We start from the raw sequence: 21,070 nt of genomic DNA on the forward strand, positions 1-21,070 counted from the left end.
GCTGCCGCCCGCTCCCCTCACGGCGCTGCCCGCCCGCTGCCGCCGCCGTTCCCGCCGCCGCTGCCGCCGGACGCGCCCCCGGCCCCGCTCCCGGGGCAGCCACGCAGGGAGCGCGGGCACGCGCGTGCGCGCCGGCCGCGGGGCCGCCTGCTGGTGTGGCAGGCAGCGCCGGCCGAGCGCCGAGCCACCGAGCGGCCCCACCGCGCCGGCAGGGGGCGCTGCGGGCCCGCACGGGCCGGGCGTGAGGGGAGAGAGGCTCGGACTGGCCCAGGGGGTCGGCACTGTCCCCGTGTCCTTCCCGTGTACCCCCCGTGTCCTCCCCGTGTACCCTCCGTGTCCCCATGTCCTTCCTGCGTCCCCGTCCCGGGCACTGGGAGCGCCCTCGGGTATATTATTGTAATTATGGCCAGTTTTATGTTGACATATAGTCCATACAGAGCTAGGCTAAGTTGGTACACAGTAAAGAAAAAAATATGTACATAGTAAAGAAAAGGAATGCGGACCTTGCCCTGAACAACGTAAAATTACGATTTAAATACGTCAAGGAAGGGATGAATAAATGTAACAGAGAAGTACAATTACAGAGGTATCTATGCATAGAAGTGGCCTACACGAAGAGACAGATGCCATGCTAAAGCCACAGCTTCACTCAGAAGCATCACTGCTTGAATGAGGCACTAGAAGATGGCAATATTCTAAGATCTAAAGAGGGGAAACACACAGAAACTGAGAAAACGTCACAAAGTGGGATGATGGTGACTTACACACCGTGGTGACAGGAAACAACCTCCACTACTGACAGGGAAAGCAGCAGCAGGGGGTGAGGGGCAAACTGAGAGACGGTATCATTAGATAAAGTAACAACAACGGGTTTAGCTTTGGGAAAAGCTTTTTCATTTTCTGAGTTATCATTGCAGTAACTTCTGCAATATGGACAAGAGTTGCATTGAGCTAATAGATACAGAAGACATCTATGGCTTCCACATTGCCCGGACATGAACACTCCAAAGTGGAGCCATGCTGAATTGGCAAGCTGGGTCATTTTGGAGTATATATGGTCATTTTTATATATAATGGAAGGGGAAAGAGGAGTCTGCACTGCTGTATTCACCAAGGTGCTCGGCATGTGCAAGCCACACAGCAGGATTTGCAGTGACACATCCATTGCTTGTGCTCAGAAAAGATGCAAGTTTGGAGGTATTGTATGAAATCGCAGAACCACAGAACATAAAGGCTTGGAAGGGACCATCTAGCTCTAACTCTCCTGCCATGTGCAGGGACAGCTCCCACTAAAACAGGTTGCTCGAGGTCTCATCCAGCCTGGCTTGAGCACTGCCAGGGATGGGGCAAGCACAGCTTCTCTGGGCAACATGTCCCAGTGTCTCACCAACCACAGAGTAAAGAATTCCGTCTTAATATCTAACCTAGTCCCAAATGGAGTGCTGCCAGCACCGTTGCATCCCTAGAAGCACCAATGAATTTCAGGATGAACCATATAAAATGTATTTGCTTTTTTTAGGCTCATGCTGGTTCTGAGAATGAAAACAAATTTTAGGGAATAAGTGCATGGTTGCTTTCTCCAAGGCACTCTCCTTGGTTACAGCTCATGTCCTTTGAAATGCTGCAACTCTGATGTTGATTTCAGTGGGAGCTTTATTACATTCATTTCTCTTGTGGAGAACACATGCAGGTTGTTTTTATTGCACTGAAGCTGTAATTCCACCTCAAAAGAGAGAGCAGATCACTTCAGCCCAGACCAGGACCCTAATCCTGCCTACCCAACCTACTCTGCCAGCACCAGAGAGGGGGAGCACAGGGACCCTCCGGCCAGCAGAGGAGATGCCAAGATAATGATGGGGGCACCAGCACCTCTCACACACAGCCCTGGGGCTGAAGGGCATCCCGGGGTGAGCTTGTTCCCTTTCTCCACTTTGCATAAATAATTGATTGGAACACAGATTGACAGAAAGATACCACTTTACAGCTCAGTGCTTAGACCAGTCACCTGGAATGCAAAGAGATATGTCAGAGCAGGAAGGAATTGTACTTCCATCAATCTGTGCTTTCAGAAGAGCTTGATAAAAGCAAACTTCACCACTACTAGTAGATATCACATTTCCTCTGGGACCTGCTATTGTAGGCTTGACAAGGAGCTGACAGAGTGTTGTTACAAACCCATTCACTTGCCCTTTACCCTTTTTTGTGGTTTCACCACAGCCCTGTGCATCCACTCACTCCAGCAGGACTGGGGACAGAATCAGGAGGGTAAAAGGTAGAGAGCTTGTGGGTTTAGACAAATAGGGAGAGTAAAAGCTGAGTAAGCAAACAAAAAATCAATTCACTGTTTCCCATGGACAGGCAGGTGTTCAGCCATGTCCAGAAAAGCAGGGCCCCATCACATATAATGGTTACTTGGGAAGCCAAACACCATCATCCAAACATCCCCCACTTTCTCCTTCTTCCCCCCACTTTACATACTGAGCATGATGTCATATGGTTGGGAATATCCCTTTAATCAGTTGGGGTCAGCTGTCCTGGTTGTGTCTCCTCCCAACCTCCCATGTATTCCCAACTTTCCTTGCCAGCATGGCAGTACAAAAAACACAGAAGGCCTTGGCTATGTTTAAGCCCTACTCAGCAATAACAAAACTATCTCTGTATTATCAACTCTGTGTTCAGCACAAATCCAAAATACAGCCCCACACTAACCACTGTGAAGAAAACTACCCCAGACAAAACCAGTGCACCACTCAAATTGTCTGCACTGCAACTGAAGGCAGGTAGTAACCGACTGGGCAACTAATGGGGGATTCTCTTACTGTTAATCCCATCCATGGCGGAAAAAAAAGCTACAGATGCCTTTACAAACACCTACAGAAAACATTCTGGCTTTGTAAATCAGTGTATTCAGAATAGGAGCTGAGAAAAGGCTGTAAGTGCTTTGGAGAGAGTCCAGCTGCACAGAGCATTTGCCTGACCTTCATCCTGATTTTCATTCTTCACAGTTGTATCAAATGTCTTTTTTGCACAACAGCATCCAACAGAAAATCAAAGTATTTGCTGGCTCAAAAGCCAAACTAGTTTTATTGTTTAAATTATTTCAGCCACACAAGAGAATTAATTATTTCAGGACCACCAGTTTTAATGTTTGATTCAACTTTGAGTCTGGTACTGCACTGGAGAAGTACCTATAGAAATCTGTTACATTCTTTGCCTTTTTTAATGGAACAGTAATGTATCACGTAGCCAAAAATTGGCAGTTTCTGCTCATATATCTCTATCCTTCATTTGAACAGCACCTCCCCATCTTGACAGAGAAGTTTCCCATAGTTAGTATGTAACATATCTATAGCAAATACTGCCTTCAAAAACTTTGACATGTAATTTACGTATGACTGCTTCTTTTTAAAGAATCACTTATTCTTAGTTTTTTAGTGTCCTTTTCCTTTAGCTCAGGGGTCAGTCCCACTCTATCTTTAATTTTCTTTATCTACAGTGGTATCAGAGCTCTGTGGTCATTACTTTTAATTCTTTCATCCCTTATCAGTGCTACCTTTGCTTTGCATGTCCTTACATTTCACCACTCAAACAAGGTTTTGTCTTTACTTATTCCACTCAGAGATTAGCTTCTCAAATAAAATCCTTTTAGAAGCTTACCTGCAGTATAGTATCTGTCTAATACATGCTGGCTTATGGATAAATGAGAAGAAATGCTTAAAGAAACATTTTTTAAAAATCAGTAAATGTAGCTATTATTAGCTATTTATATTCCTCACTAGAAATACTGTGTAAAAGAGAGGTTGAAAGTAAAAGCAAGTATCACTTGCTTTTAAGGGTAAACGCACAAATAATTTAGTTATCTCAAAACTATGCTTGCAGGTCCCCCAGAAAATTCTGATCAATTCCAGATACCCTTGAAATGCCTCCCAAAATTCCCACGAGCAACCATAGCTCTGTTCTGTAAGGAAGCTGTGCAGTAATTATGGAATTGAACCTAACAAAGGTTAGTAGTTTTGGCCTTCAATTAGATTAAATCAATTTAGAGTAAACTATAGCATACTACACACTGATAACATCAACAAAGTAATTGAAGAACATTTAAAGAACAGCAGTAGTCTGAGTCAGCTGGTCCAGTAGTAAGAATCCTTTCTACAAGGAGTATTTCTAACAATCATAGAGCTGAAGCAAGTTATATGTCAAGAAGAATTTGGATTTGCTGCCTTTAATGTCAGAGATTTCACTGAAAGCTTTGTGATCTGCTCCTTTGACCTTATCTACGGAGTGATAGAGCTGGTGAAGCTAATCACCAGTTAATTCCTCCACATATAATTTATGTACATAATTTCAGTTATTTTAGACAACGTAGAGAGAACGTGAGATCTCCTTATCACACTGATATTAAGTACATTTAAGTACAAATGGTCCTTCATAAATTAAAACCTGCATACTTTAATTGATTACTGGAGTACCTAATTAATCATCTGAAAACTTGCTTCGAGCTTTAAGAGTAAATGACCTTAAGCGTGAGGAGGACATATTTTCAGACAACAAAAAAAAAAATCCAAAGTAATACTTGAATCAAAATTTAAAAATAAATTTCTTGGATCGACATCTCCAATGCTGTAGATTTGCTATCTAGTGTCCATGCCTAGACTGGGAAAGTGTTGTGTGAGATGCAATGCAAACCTTTGGTTAGCCCTAGCCCCTGCACAAAGAATTTACAATATAAACATGTGTGTTTGCACATGAGGGTCAGTCCACCCTCTGTAATTGCAGCTGCCCAGCTGTGCGTGCCAGGCTGCAGCGCCTGCACATGTCAAGGCCACCTTCTGTGTGGTTTGTGCTGAAGCATCTTGCGTGGTTGCATTGCCTGGGGGGCTGTGCAGTCACAGGTGGGGGCACCAAAGGGGAAATGGAGAGAAAACAGGCAATATCTAACAGCATCAAAGGATGGGAGAAAATCAGAGATGGTAAAGCAGGAAAAGGAGTTAGAGAAGATGATTACAATGTGCCTGTCTAAAGCACACTCCTTTCTGAAAGAGAGGAGGGAGTTGTCCATTTGTACTGATACTTGAACAGCCATACATTTTTGGTTGTCATTACAGAAAATTTTTGCTGACAAACCCCAGAGATTCTGGTTTTTATATTTTAGGTGATTCCTGCCTTCAGGCCTAGCTAGTTCATAGTTGGCTGCATTTTACAATCCATGGGTGCAACAGTTTACTGATGACTATTCTGAATACCCACTCCCTATTGCTCTCACAGGTCACTTTTCAGACCAGCTTTTCTTTTTTAGAGTGCTATTGTGATCTTAGTCTCATGCTTCTTTCTATGTATACACTTAAGCTTAGCTATTTTCATTCTGAATTTTTGTTTTGTTTTAACAAATGAATGAAAGACATGACAAAAATGTTCGGCTTTACAGCATGCAAGAATGATACCCTCTTTCTATGCACACAGTGTGTATAATTTAAAAATTGCTGTTTCAGAGTCCTGTGCCTTGCAGTTTGAACAGCAGACAATTTTTACAGTTTAAGCTCCATTCTGATTCCGTTGGATGTTCAGTTATGAGCAGGCTGCTTTAAAAGCTAAAGATATTCACAGGAAATGGAAGGGCCAGAACTAACTTACTCCCTACAGGACTAGCAAAGTTCCATTGATTTTTCAGTTCCCTTATTGACTGGATAATCTTTCCCTTCTACTTTACTTTTAGGTGGTACTGCACAAGACACGGTCTCACATACATTAATTACAGATCTTATATAGCTCTTCACATACAAAAGACCTCTGTGTTTAATTCTAGGCTGAAAACAGACTCAGCCATCAGATCTACCCTCTTTACTTCCCCCCTTTTCATTCCTTTTTGGAAATTACTTGTAATGTCATTAATAGGAAACTGTCATTATACCATACCCTAATCTCTCATTTCATGGGCAGAGCTCTCCGTGGCTCAATTAATGAAAAACATTCCTCCATCAAGTGGATGCCATTGCCTACAATACTTTGAAGGGCAGTTGCAGCATCATTAGTGGCATATGTGTATGAAATTATGTAAATTGACATCCTCCAGGAGGGTTGTTTTTTGTGGGGTGCCTGCCCCAGATGCATCTGATCTGGGCTAGAATCCCTTAGTACTCATAAAACTGGCAATAAGTAAAACTCCTCAATATGTGGATTTCCATTTAACAAAATTTCATTCCTTTCAATCTGTTTCAGCGTGCTAGCTCCTCTGGAATGCAAATGTGCCCTGGACAAGCGAAATGCAAGAAATTCCTAAGGGGTCGTCGTTTGCATCTCCTCTATATTGCCAGCATGGAGGAAGAAAAGGAAACCTACCTTTTTGTGTGGAAGAAAAATCTGCTTTAACTCATCCAGCAGCTGTTTCCAGGGTATGAAGATGACCTTGCCTGGAGTTAGAATACACCTTTTCCACATACTATGAAAATGGATAAAAATAGTTCCACAAAATTCTTGGCTTAAGAAAATTGAGATACCTTTTTTTTTCCAGACAGGTCTCTGATTGTTTTTGTGAAACTCTGCTTTGTAAGATTAAAACACAAAATAATTCTTTATAAATTTATAACCTGTATATTAATTACGTCTTAATAATTGGCCTAGAATCCATTTGCTGACATTCTTGATTCAGTGTAACCCTCTGAGGCTCTTTGTTTAGGAAACATTTCTGTAAAACATTTCAGGACATTTCAACAGATGATTAAGAGACTCATAACATTTTGAAAAACAATGTTATGATTGTTTCCCTTAGCAGCCTGATCCACTCTGAAGAGAAGTGCTTGATTGGAGGTAACCTTTGCAGCAGACAAATGCCATTTGCTGTCCCTATGAAAAACTGGTCCAAATCCAAATTAAAAAACTCCAGCAAAAAATAATTATAAATTCACACGTACTCAGTGGCAGGCACTTGATAGCATATGGCACCTGAATGTGCCAAGGATTCTTTAGAGCATACGCCATCACTTAGCAGTTCCTACTTGCCAAACTGCTTCTGCTTGTGACATCCCTCAGGGATCGCGCTCCTGTCTGTGCCCTGTGCAAGCCCTGAGCTGGACTTTCGCTGCAATATTTCCTTTCCATAGGCAAGGGACACCCCAACTGCAAGAGCTCAGCTTCTCCATGTCTTTTGTGATAAGACAGCATCTTCCTTTGCATGGTCTGTGCCATCAGGTACATTACAAGGGATATGCCTGTGGGTTTGTGGGCTTTCTTCAGACATTTCTAAACACGCCATAACAAGAGTTCTGCAGGTTCATTCTTCCAATTTTAATGTCATCTTACTTTTATGTCATTTTCTAAATCTTAGATTATAAAGTTATGCCTTGACCTGAATATGTGTGTTTTGTCAAAAATGTGACTTTGGTGAAGAAAGAAAAGGCCCATACACCAGTACTGCTGAAATATTGTATGAGGAAAGGTTTGTACAAAAATAGCATATTTTTCTTTGGCTAACTGATATATTTGAAAAAAATCCACCAAACTTTACAGTCCTTTATGAGCCCTACTTCAGATTTGAAATAAACGCAGCAATCCTGAAAGATGTAATTTCCAGCAACTCAAGCTTGTGCTTTATGCAAATTTGTCCAATATATTTAATCAATGTACTTATTAGCTGCCAACAAGACAATGTCTTATGCAGACTTGGGATTTTGCAGGTTTTGATCTGAAGTGCTTACCTTTGGTTAAAGCACACACAGTGTAGGATGTGCCTGGGACTTCTCCCAGGGGCAGGTTTGGGGGCTATTGCTCATTCCTTCTGACACAGAAGTCATGGAGTGCTACATGATGCCTTTAGTCCTGCAGAAGCTGGGGAGAGTTTGCATAAAAACTGCTGGCAGGAAATGGCCACAGTGATTCATCTTCCTAATAAGGTTGTGCAACTCATGGGCCAGCAATGCCACGTCCTGTACAGAGATTCTGAAATGTTTATAAATCTTTTTTTTTTTTTTTGGGGGGGGGGAGGTTCATTTTGGTTTGCTTTTTTTGATTTGTTTTGGTGGGGTTTTGTTTGTTTGGTTTGGTTTGGTTTTGGTTTTTGGTTTTTTTTTGTTTTTTAATTATTGCATAGTCCACAACTTCCTGCTAAGCTTATGCTCATACAGTTCTGGGACTCTTTGTCTGTTCTGCTGCCATCAGGTCTCCTAAAGTCAATAAATGCCTGCAGGTCATAATTTTATGCAAAAGCAAAGTCATCAGCTCTGGTGTGAAAATTTGTACAAAAAAGGTTTAATAGGACATCATCTTTTATAGCTATTGCTTTAAATTACCTAGCAGCCAAAAGCAGACATATATGAGAAATTAATGGATATATAACATCATTCTTGATTAAATCATTGTTGTAAATATAATGGAAATGAACTATTAAACCAATAACGTTTCCTTTCATTAGTTTGAAAAGACCAAGGATAGAGACATTGCACAAAAATGCCAAGAGCCAAGAATATTGCACCTTACTATGGTGCAATTACCTTGGAACCACAGCTGGGAATTCTGACAGCAGCTGATTGACATAAAATATACAAAATAGGGAAGGATGCAATCTGTGATTCTTACAGGGATTTGACTGACTGCAGTACTCTAGAGTCTCAAAACCAAAACATAGGGTTGGATCTTCCTTTCTTTTTTACCCTCCGTGAGCAGAAAGCAGTTGGTTTTGACGACATTTTTAAGCAAGAGAAATTCCTACATAGGATGCTGAGCATTAGAATGTAAGCCCAAATCAGTGGAAAGATGGAATCAAAGAAATATACCACAAGTAGCTGTCAGTATGCAGAAAGGATATACACTCTTGTCTGAAAACTTTGACTCTTGTAGGGGAAAAAAGAAGTCAAAGCCACAAGCCAAGTATGAAACCCTAGACTGAGATACATTAAAACACTTCTTTTAATGCACAGCTGCTAAAGCTGCCCACTCACTCATTTTTGCTCGAGTGATCACTATGGCATAAGTCAGGCAGTATTTTTCTGCATAGCTTGTTAAACATGCCAATTTCACAGGCTGCTTTTGGAAAAGGTTTCTGCTCTTGTTGCTTGGTTTAGCAGATGCTGGCTTGCAGTTCTGCACTCACAGTATAGAGGATTAAGGAAACAGAAGGATCTTCAGGAAGGAATATGGCAATTGTCCAGTGTAAGCCCAGCTGCATCCAAAAGGCATTCCCATCAAGGACTGCTATCCATTTGTCAAATCAACTTGACATTATCTGCTTGGAAAAATAACTAGCCTAGTCTGCATTTAAGGAGTAGGATTACCTGCTTCTCAAGATATGATGGAGAGGATGGAGGCGAGCAGGTAACAGTGCAAAGCAGATCAGTGTGATAAGATACAAAGGTTTCACACTGGTTTGTATATTATAAACTGCTTGAGTGCAAAGGAAAATGATCACAACCAAACCCTTCAAAACTTCACATCTCCAGCTGGCACAGCTAACAGATATGTCAGAGAAGCACTAATAAGCACAGAGAAACCTCTAGGGGAAATCTTTCTGTTCTCCATCTGTCATGCAGTAAATAGGTCTTATTGATTATCTACCACTTGATTTATACTAAATGCTTTCAAACATTTCCCATTTATAATTTTCAAATACAAGAATAATTAAATTTTGATTTATGGGAATTGCACAAGATGATGTGATTTTTTTTGTCCAGTCAGCAGCACTCAGCTGTACCACAGATATTAAGAAAACTAATAGAATGTTTTAGCTTTAAAATAGTAGCAGCCTGAGTTTTGAGGTTTTGGGTGGTGGTCTGAATAATGCAAGAGGAAGAGCAAAAAAGCTTCAGTGTTGGCTGTAGTTGTGTTTTTACTGTTTCTAATTCTGGGTCACAGAAGATACAAAGGTTTTACAGCCCCACTATAAAACAGCTCTTTATCTTTTCTCCACTAATTCCGTGGTGTCACATTTAACAAAACTAGGAAACTGAAGATAATATGGATGTTTGCAGATTAGCTGTCAGGTAATAAATAACACTAATTTCACATACCTACAAATGTAAAGGCACCTTATCACTGTTTAAGTTTCTCACTCTTTGTAATGCCTGCCAACATTTTAACCCAGGCAAATTACAGTATTGTTTTTGCTGTTTTTTCACTGGGATAAATACACAGTCATAATATCCTTTTATCAGATTTCATGGTATAAAAGGGCTTTGGTGCTTAATTCAAGCTGTATATTGCTGAGGCAATTCCAGAGTTCCTGTTTTGGAAGATGTATTTGTCTTGCCTTTTAGTTGCCTTGTCTTTTCACTGTGCTCTAAGTACCACTTGCCCGAGAAGATGCAGCTGTGACCCTGCCCAGTCAGTGCAATGCTACAGGGCTACAGAGATCCCCAGAGAAATTCCTCTTGCCACCAGGAGACTCTTCATCAGCCACAGCAAAATTAAGCAACTCCAGGTAAGAAAACCCAGAAAAAATACTTTTTGTAGTGCACTGTAACTGAAAGTTGAATTTCCCAGATGGTGGTGGCATCTAGTGAGGAGAGAATCTTATTCCATGTTCTAAAAACTGATGAAGTGCTGCCAGATCTGGTTTTATTTTTACTTACTCTTCAAGGATATGTAAATATATTCCTGTAGTGTTTTCATGTTCCTGCAGTCTCTAAGCACACAGTTCACACTGTCAAAATTATATTTTGTATGAAACTCAAAAAAAAATAGTATTTTACAACTAGCAGCCAAAGGTTGACTTGTTTTATACATGACCAAATAACTATTGACTTTCAGAGTAATTTTTAACCTGTTAAAAGCTTTTTCTATTGTTGGTACAATGTAATACTTTTTCACAGTAAAATGAAAGGGTTTATGTCATTAGAACAATTTCCCTAATGAATGAAATTGAAGCTCTTTTTTCCCCTCTCGAGCTGTCAGGTACAACTGCTATTAGAAATGGTAGAGGAAGTAAGTTTGAGTCTAAGGCACAGCATGAGATATTTCTAAAAGCAAGGCCAGGGCCTATCTAATAACCCACATAAGTGAGATCAGCTTCTAACCAAAGCTGCCAGCTATTTGTGCTATGGAAAAAGTTTATTCTGGGTTTCTTGAGGCACCACTGGTTTGCTTTATTAAAGGCATCAGCTTATGCTCATCTTGCACTGCACTCTGGAATGGTGCTTCTTTGTTTCCTATCATGGAATAAATATCTTTATTTAATAAATTCACCTTGTATAGATAGACACAAGGGAAATAAAACCACCTGTATTACACATGCTTGCTGTGTATCAATTTGCTACAAATAATAAGAAATGTGCAATTCAAATGAGATACATTTTCTCTTACAAAAATTTAACTGCTCTGAAATGCATCTTTGATTTTGCCCTCAGGACCAAATGGAAATAGGCTAGAAAGCAGCTTAGAGCAGCATCTAGAATTCCTGTTGCCCACAGAGAAATAGTGATTGTAGTTTTCCTCTAGGAAAGTTTACTCTTTTAGCTGCTACTAGTATCTTTGGTTTTTTTGTTTTATCTCACACACCCACAAGAGTCAAACATTGGTGTGATTTAGCTATACTTGGGGTAAACAAAAGGTTTGTGAAATGAATTCTGTACTAGGAAATACATTTTCTGTGCAAACTCTTCCCTCCTCCTCCCCATTATTTTCTTTCCAAGATAAGTAGGATGAGCCATTTTCTGTTTCTTAGGCTAGTTGTCCCTACCTGTCAGCAACTCCTCAGTTACAAGTGAAGTGGCCTTAGGTTCTGACTAAAGCAAAAGACAAGTGTCATAAAGCATTTAAATGTTGGATATAAGTGAATGAAGTGGTGAGATGAATGTTTTATGGCCAATCAAAACAAATGGTGTGTGAAACCATCTAAGAAGAGAGTTTTTTCACTTTGTACATTAATTCCACTGGCTATGAGTCTGCCTTACTGCTGCTACTGACTGCACTGAAAGGAAAAAGTCCTTTCACACTACATCCTTGTAGTTATGTAGGCTGTTTCCTTGAGATTATACTGGCACTTTGGATCTATGTTTTTCTTTTTTTTTCCCATGCAACAAATTATACTTCTGAGGTCTTGACATCATAAATACCTATGCTTAATTTCACACAGCTGAGCAATTCCCCTGGCACATATTATAGTGCTTAGGGAAACATTTCTGCTTGTAAAGTACCTGTCTGCAAGCACTGAAATAACTCTATAGGATTTTAGGGTTTTGGTGTAGGATTTTTGTTCATTTGGCTGGAATGATTTGGGTGTTTTCATTTGTTTGGTTTAAAAAATTCCTTTATTTACCTATTCATAGAGAAAATAACATTTTTTTCCTAAAGAAATTGAAGGGAAGCCTAGAGCTCCCACAGCTGACCTCCCAGAGACTTTTATATCTAAGCATTCACAAATATTATGGTTTGGCAATTAGCTGCCTCAGAAGAATAAAAAAATATTGTTTCAATTACTTCTTCATCTTAATTTGCATTGATTATTATTACAATTGTGAAGAAATAGTATTGTAAAAAAGAATATATGTTTGCATGCTAAATCCATTATGTAAAAAAACCCCAAGAAATATAGTCGATATTTTGGGGGGTTTTTTTGGTTTTTTTTTTTTTTTTTTTTTTTTTACCCTGGTCAATTTTGTATTTGTTCTGACAGGGCTCATCAGTGTTAAAAACAGTGGCTGGCACTTTTTCTTTTGGTAATTTTACAGCCTGGGGTTTGTTATAATAAAAGACTTAATAATATCCAAACCAGATTAATTTTAGCATCTTTTTTCAATATTTTCTGCTCCCTCCTTGACTTGAAGATCAAGTATAACCTTTTAACTCTTAATTTAAAATTTAGTTTATATCTTACTATATTAATAAATGGGGTTTTATCTGCTAAAAGAAAATTATCTACCTTGCTTAGAGAATAGGGAACTGTTTTAAAAAAACTGCTTATAACATATCCCAGATCACAGCAACTCAAAAGCCAAAAAAAAGTAATTAAAACATCAAATTCCTCAAAATGTTTGTATTAAATAACAGCATATTAGATCCACTTTCAGGAGATCAAGGTTTTAAAATATAAAGCTATAATAGTATAATTTTACAGGCAATCCAGTTAGAGAATAAAACACTGTTTCCTAGCAAAAAAAGATCTGGTGGGCTTTCAAATATATTTTGATTTGTATTAGAAGGACTGGGTGGTTTATAAGAGTATGGATAAATATTTAAGTCTCAAAACAGCATGGTCACAAAGCTTAGCAATGCATACCAAATAGGTCGAAAATAGAAATTATAATAATCCACATTAAGAAGCCTAACATCATTACAGAGCAAATGTCTGAACATTAACCTTCATGTAGCTCTCTCGCTGTCACTTAATAAGATGAAAATTAAGCCTCTCAGAGACAAACAGAAATCAACTGAGGAAAAGCAGAAAAAATTACTTTTGTAATTTCTAGGAGTAAATGTGTTGAATTGTGAAGGTTCATAATTGGTTCAATTTCCATAAGATGGTTTTATAATTACATGTGATTATGTTTTTGTGCTCTTGACCAATGCAGCTCATTTCTATGTACAAGATCATCTTCCTAATCATGACCAAAACTGGACATCAGCAGTTCTGATATTGCTATATACCTATATATACACAAAACACTGCATTACAGAAAAATAAAATTATATCATTTGGATAACTTTGTTGTTTACTGTTGAAAATATAAGGTTTTTAATGGAGGTACATTCCCTCATTGAATTTAAATATAATTTATGGAGAAACCTGCTTCAATAGAGGTTCCATATTTATACTTTCTCAGTAATTGCATCAAAATTTGCAATTCAGAAATTGTTTTGCAAGACAGAATAAAGTTAATCTGAAAGATAAACTAAGGATACCACAGCAAAACGAAATCTGACTTGTCCTTCACAGCTGTGCAGGCTTTAATTTTAACAGAAGTTAAAATGCAGAGTTTGTAGCTGAAATAAATAGATACAGCCCAGAAATACGCAAGAGTTGGACAAATGAAGCTGTAAGACATCTTTTGGCAGTCACCTTTATGAGCTGATTTCTCTTACACAAGTATGATAGTCAAATGTACCCAACCAGGACTATGGAACAAGATGACTACCCAGCACCTGTACTGCAGAAGGACTTGTACTGCCCTCCATGGAGATTCCTGACTGGAATGAGGGGTTGTGCTGTAGAATAGGCTGCATAGCTTTCCCCACTGAGAGTAAAATGTGCTGGGAGCTACCAAGCCCTGGGGGAAATGGCAAGAAGAACCTACTGTTACCTTAGCCTCTCTAACTGGTGTGGTATGCCTGAGACCTGTAGTGAGATATCTTTGGACATGGGAAGGGAAAACAGATGAGGACACTCCTTCCCACCACTCCTGTGCAGAACACCTGCTCATGTTGCTTTTTGGGGGGGATTCCCATATGAATGATTTTTTAAGACTCAGTCACTGAGGGAAGCATATTTGGTAATTTGAGAAAACCAATGTTTTAACAACTGGTGTGCTTAGAGAACTCCCTGGCTCACCCTCATTGCACACTTCTCCTATCTCAGCTTAGAGAGCGCTGCCAGATTCACTTAGATTTGCTGCTTAACTTGAGACACAAGATGGCAAACTTTGTAAACAAGCACCTTCCAACAGAGCAGAAAAAGAATGGAACAATTGGTTGCCTCTCGATATTATAGTTATAGTCAACATCTAAATCTCATTTACCACTGCTAAGTATCTGTTTATTACCACCTAATAATAACTAAGTTTCTGTGAAAACTCTGTTCCACAGAGGTGGTTTTTCAGGCCAGGCTGATCTGACACTTTTGGTTTGATCATATTAAAATGTGAGGTTTTTATTTTAAAAGAGGAAGGTAGTGAGGGAGAGAAAAGTGTTGAATTTTAGTCTTCCCCCAAACGAGTAGCAAGAGGTAAAGATATTTGTGGGTACTCCCTCTGGGGAATACGTGCTGCAGTGACAGCACTGTTGATCTATGGAAATGACTGTATCATGAACTCAAAAGTGCTCTAGCAAGTACCATTGAGCACAATGAACATTAACAACCACCCACTCTCTGCAAAGATTTCTGCCACTGGTGATGTTAGCTTTCCATTTAATATAGGCTATCCACCAGGAGGAAATAAAAGCAGTATTCCTTCTTCAAATGTATATGGTTGCTCAAACCTAACACAGCATAGACTTAAGCCACAAAATTCTGGAAATGTAAATAAATACTGGCAAGCAACAGGTACCTATAGTAATACCTCTACTGTTACCACTTATTTTAGTTTCACATTCTAAATATGTTGTTTTTCAGCATATAATAGCAATTGTCCAAGCATCCAGAAGGAGTAACCAGTGAGGATATCTATAAATGTGCTATCATATTAATTGTTTCTTTTTCTCTTTAAGTTTACTGACTTCAGGAGAATGTCAGTCCTTGAAGAGCTGGTCCTGTCATGCAGTGGCACAGAATCAATAGAAAACAACACTTTCAAAGCTCTGAGCAGCTTGAAGTCCCTGGAACTCTGCAAAAATCAGCTAAAGCAAATACCCACCTTTCTCCCATCTGGCCTTGAAATTTTAAGACTCGCTGATAACTCCATCAATGCTCTGCATGCATCTGATTTTGCAGGTTTGATGAAACTAAGAGTGCTCGATCTTCGGAACAACTTGATTGTGACTCTGCCTCCAAGTGCATTTTCTTCCCTTTACAATTTACAGAGTCTGATCCTGGATGGCAACAACATGGAATCTGTGTCTGCACCACTTAGGCTTCCTAGGCTGAAGTATCTGAGCATGGCTGATAATAAACTGAATTCGTTTCCAACCAACTTCTTTGCATCTTTCCAAAGCCTGCATTTTCTCAGCTTAAGTGGTAACTTTCTGACAAAGATGCCTCTTGACCTACCTAAATCCCTGCTGTCACTGAAATTAGAGAAAAACCAACTTAAAATAGTGAGACTTCGAGATGTGAAACACCTAGAAAATCTGTCTGAGTTCCTTCTGTCAGAAAATCAGCTGACATCAATAGATGGTGCCCAGCTTCTTCCTAACTTAACAACACTGGAGCTCTCTAAGAACCAGCTCCACACTGTGCCCCTCAGGCTGCCCAGCAGGCTGCAGAAACTCGACTGCAGCAATAACCTGATCCAAAGGGTGACAGCACAGGACTTTCAAGGACTCCAAGACCTGAAGCACTTGTTTCTCGACAACAACGCTGTCAGCACGTTCGAGGCGGGAGCTCTCCAGCAGTGCGCGCAGCTTTCCAATCTGGCGCTGGAACAGAATCTCCTCAGTTCTATTCCGCTGAGGCAAGTGAATCTCAGGACTGCTGGTCCCAAGGTGTCATCTCTCCTTCCTTGCAGTATGAGAGACAAAAATTGGTATTCAGACCCAGTCACGGTAGAAGTCTGTCCGTACCATAAACCCATTGGCGTAACCAGCACAAATTAACACTCCTGTTAGCCGTCTCAGAGTAGAGCTGCTTTCATTACATCTGTGGCCCCCAATGAATCTGCTCAGTTTGCATCTCTCCCTGCCAGTGAGACCACTTTATTTAATTAGCACACCAATAAGAAGAACCTGCTAGGAGAATACAACAGACTTACTACCAAGGTTATACTGCTACTTAGATTTACCCTCCCCCACAAAAGAAAAATAATTGAGCATTTGATATAAAGGATAGATAGCAATTTTAAAGCTGATGTTTCTACCAAGCCACACCAAGTTTATTATTATTAAAATATTAAGATTTGGGGAGCTGAATCTGATCAAAAAGAATGTGCTTTTCCAGTGGTATTGGCATTCCCAGCTTCATTAAATTCACACATTACAAGGTACTTGGAATGCATATAAACTCTCCAGCTTCAGGCTATAAGAAAAATTCCAGTCAACAGAGCATAGAAGAAACATCCTTTGGGCACACTGTGTTCATTAATGCTCTGCTTAGAGGATCTCTTACATTCATCTGAGTATTGGAACTGGCCATTATCAGAGATGGCCTATTAAGCCAAATGGAGGCTGTTCTGATATAAAGTGGCAATTTTATTATTACAAAAGGCTGTGCAATAAGATGGCACAAAAATAGTGAAGTAATTCCATTAACATAAACTTCGTTAACAAAACTGGACTGTTACACTTTATTTTTATGGCTTGTAGACAGGTTTAACTAGCCTAAATAAATAACGCAGTAAAATTTCAATTAATTTAGTATCATGTCCTTTAGCATTTGAATCTATTTGGCAACAGCTTTATAATCAGAAACTGATTTAGTGGTGTATAAATATTTGATTTCAGTCTAGCTTGACAGGAATGTTTAATGCTTTCTAGTTACTTTAGTATTGTCTAATCTATCTTATTTTACAACCTTCATAGTCAAGAGAATTAACAGCAAGGAGTTCTCCACTAGCCTTTAAACACTACGACTTTTAAGAAGATATTGGGGATCTTTCATTCCAACAGTAAATACAGACTTCCAGGGAGGGCTGTAAACATAAAAGAGGTGAAAAAATTGACAAGAAGTAAAACTTATGTACTTAATTTAATTGTCTGGTGATGACTAGGTATGCATGGATATACAGAAAAAGAAATTATTACTTTTGACTTCTATCTGAGAATTCTGTCAGGTGTAAAAGGTTAAAAGATATGCCTGATGTACTAAAGTGAATAGGTCTTAGCAGGTTTTTGGCAGAAACGAGGAGAATGAAAGCTCCTTTCCCTTCTTTTCTGAAAAGAAAATAATCCACAAGTATTTTCCAAGTATTTTCAGGACTTTTAGAGAAGACATGTACTTCATAAGATCCTACAGGGTGTGGTGAAAACACAAGGAAAAACCTGATGCTATTCCTTAGAGTGGCAGTAGCACAATGTGGCTGCTGATGGTCAGCTCCCAAGTGAGTACAGCTCCTCTTCCAGCTGCAGGGCACTCAATCATGTACTCAGTGGCATTATTTTCTCTATTTCAACACAGCCTGAAGTCAAACAATATAGCCATAAAGTTTAAGTCTAACATTAGTACAGTAAGACTCTTCACAGGTTTAAGGACTTAGTGGTCAGGCTTTGGACTGTAATCAGTCCAGATAAACCTCTTGGGTGACTTCCCACTGCTTTTGACATCAGAGTGGCACTAGGGTATTACGCCAGAGTACCCTTCTGACATTACAGTGTCATATTGGGCAATTGTCTGCAGCTAAGTTTCAAAACTGATTTACTGCAGTCACAACCATTTTGTGAGGTCAGATTTTGTGAAGTGAATCACCATATCAATATGTGAAATTCTCATCTCCCCAGAAAAAGCAGCACAATACAGAACTGGCCTACTCTTGAAATAGTAACATTGAACTTGTCAAGTTTTCACAAATCTGGAAACCATCTTTCAGCTTAAGAGGTTCAAACTTGGCTTCACAAAAAACAGTGAGGGTCACCCATACGTTTACCAATTGTAGTATACTGCTGTTCTATTCTATTCTAAATGCTATTCTATTCTAAATGCTGTTCTATTCTAAATAGATCTTGGTAATATGATTATCATTTCCCTGGGAGGTTCAGTCAAGTTTCCTTAAAATCTGTAACCTTGACTCTTAATTTAATCACCTTGCATACTACCATAGTAAGGTATTTTTAAGTTACTTTCAAATTAATTTTATTAAAGATATTCCATGCCTATGCTTTTCTGTTAAGCACTTGTCACTAACTATATCAAAGGGAAATGAAAAGATCATAAATGAGAAAGACTTTTGAAATTAAGGTATTTTAATATAAATTTGCAATATATACGAAAATAAGAATTACATTGACCTGTCAGAATCATATCCAGAGATTATCAGCTTTTTCTCTGCTAAATGTAACCAGTTCTAATTCTCAAAAGTACTATTTAAAAGCATTTACATTTTCCCTGTTGCTGATTTCTTAGCAGCTTATCATCAGATGGATTACTGCTGTGATGATTAATGTTTGAGTCTTATGGGAGCAGGAGAACAAATGGAAAAAATATAATTCTTTACGAACTACGAAATGTTTTTAAACATAAAAGTAGTTGGAGGAGCAGCGCTGCCACAATTGTCTAAACTTTTGATCTTTCATGGCGCTGTAATTTGGTCATTGGCACTGAAGAGTACGAAAAGCATTTTTAAACTTGACAATTTAAATTAAACAGCTGATTTTCTTTATAATACAGCACAAGACTGCTGTTCAGTTCAGCTGCATGAACAGTCAGTACAGGTCAGAACTGCAGTAATTTGGGAAAACATTTCAATGGTGTGCACATAGTACATCTATAACGTAAAAACAAAGAACAAACAAACCCAAACCCAATGTGAACATCTGTTTTTGCAGAAGATTGCAATTTTTTAGTGATAGCTTTATTTTAGTACATCAGATGTGCCTGGACAAATACCACTTAGCAGAAACAGTATGATGAACATAACACCTTTCTATTGTTTTATTTTTGCTCAGACTTCCAGACACCCTTGCTAGATTGGATCTAAAAGGAAACGACATAGAGGATGTTGGAGAACAAGAGCTGAAGGACTTGAAACAGCTTCAGGTTTTAAATTTACGGAATAACAAGATATCTCTCTTGGATCGCAAAGTCTTGGAGTATTTGCCTCGTCTCCGTCACCTGTATTTAGATGGGAACCCTTGGAACTGCACCTGTGACCTCCTCAGAACCAGGAGAGCGCTGGTGGCCAAAGGGACGGATGTGCGGGGAGGGCAGTGCGCGGCGCCGGCACACAGCCGGGGAGAAAGCTGGATGTCTTCCAAAAAGATTCTGCAGCAGTGCGAGGACAATCTGTCCTCCACGGAAAGAGGCAAAGAGGACAGGAAGAAAATGAAACCCAATGAGGCCTCCAGCATTGGAGTGAACACAGATGATGATTACTATGATTATGAATTAGATTAATGTCACATTTGGTCTTTAGTGAACCTTAAAGTTGTCTAGAGCTGCCCACTGCCACCAGTGTCTCTACTGACAAGCAGTCTTCTCATCTTCTGTCATTAGCTTTTCCTGCTCTATTTGTACTACATGAAATAATAGCCAGTGACAGAAGGGCTATAGTAAGGCTGTCATTGTGAACTAAATGTAAAAAAAAAATAATTTGTTTTTCTATACCATTAGCATTATGTAGTTTGAGGGAAGCAAGAATACAATTATTGTATCTTAGAAAAGCAGTCTGTAACTCTGTATGAACCTTTTTGTATTAGAACATTTCTTAAGTTGCATAAAACCCCAACAAATAAAATTCTGCAATACCACAAGACACTAACACAAGGAGTCTGGCATTCAACATATTTAAACTCACAGGTCTACAGGTCAACATGGAGAGTTACACTGATGTGAGCAATTTTTTGAGATTGTTCGGAAATTCTTGCTTTTGAGAAATTTATTTTGGTTTTCCTGAAATATTTCCCTTTTTTGTTTATTTTAGACTATTTTAAATTACATTAGACTAAATTAGCTGAGCTCTAGACAAAACACAGAAGGCTTATCTTCATCACAGCAAGTGAAATAAACAGAAGAATCAGTGTCCTGGTTAATGAAATTTAATAGTAGTTCTGAAATTAATTAATAGTGAGGAAGGAAAACACTGGGGTCAAGTTGACTGGATTCTGTTGTTGTAAACAAAAGAAGGGAGATTCTCAGGAAATAGATCCTGGCAAATATTAGGATTAGATGAAGTGAGGTGAAACTTTTTTAAGAGTTTATTTTGGTATCTGAATAGCTAATTTGCTATAATATAGCTCAAGATACCTTGTGTATACTTTTAGGTTAGGTATACTTAATGTGCAAGTACACACTGCAAGTGTCCCCCTTCACTAGCCAGAACTTTCCAGACTTTTATTCACATACACACAAAACAAGACTAAATGCTATATAATTAATGCATTAACTCTGATATAAGTAGAAATTTTATCAAGCAGTTCCCAAAGTGCTTGAAAACTAAACAAAACTGGATTAGTGAGACCACTAAAACCAATGACTTACAAACAATCACTTGTTAGTTCGTGATCTCAGGTGATAACTGATGAGTAATTACATCAGCAAATTACTTTTCAAAGCAAACAGTTTCTATTATTTTTTATCTCCCATTGGCATTCAGTAACTGATAATCCCTCATCTCCACGGAGGCTGATT

At 39.0% G+C, this 21,070-nt stretch overlaps 1 protein-coding gene across 1 annotated transcript; it reads left to right on the top strand.

The window, feature by feature from the left end:
* The first annotated feature begins 10,219 nt into the window (after nucleotides 1-10,219).
* LOC134416693 (nephrocan-like) lies at nucleotides 10,220-19,837 on the top strand. Its single transcript, XM_063153436.1, has 3 exons — nucleotides 10,220-10,405; nucleotides 15,346-16,247; nucleotides 19,390-19,837. Exons 1-3 carry the CDS (start codon nucleotides 10,220-10,222, stop codon nucleotides 19,835-19,837), a joined length of 1,536 nt encoding a protein of 511 aa, XP_063009506.1.
* The last annotated feature ends 1,233 nt before the right edge of the window (nucleotides 19,838-21,070 follow it).

This window comes from Melospiza melodia, chromosome 3 (assembly GCF_035770615.1).
Source record: "Melospiza melodia melodia isolate bMelMel2 chromosome 3, bMelMel2.pri, whole genome shotgun sequence".
Classification (NCBI taxonomy): Eukaryota; Metazoa; Chordata; class Aves; order Passeriformes; family Passerellidae; genus Melospiza; species Melospiza melodia.

Bases quoted from the DNA above. Each gene is read 5' to 3' on its own strand.
- LOC134416693 (XM_063153436.1), top strand. From the start codon at position 10,220: ATGTATTTGTCTTGCCTTTTAGTTGCCTTGTCTTTTCACTGTGCTCTA. The intron at 10,406-15,345 runs GTAAGAAAACCC...TTTCTCTTTAAG, and splicing joins GCAAAATTAAGCAACTCCAG to TTTACTGACTTCAGGAGAAT. The intron at 16,248-19,389 runs GCAAGTGAATCT...ATTTTTGCTCAG, and splicing joins CTCAGTTCTATTCCGCTGAG to ACTTCCAGACACCCTTGCTA.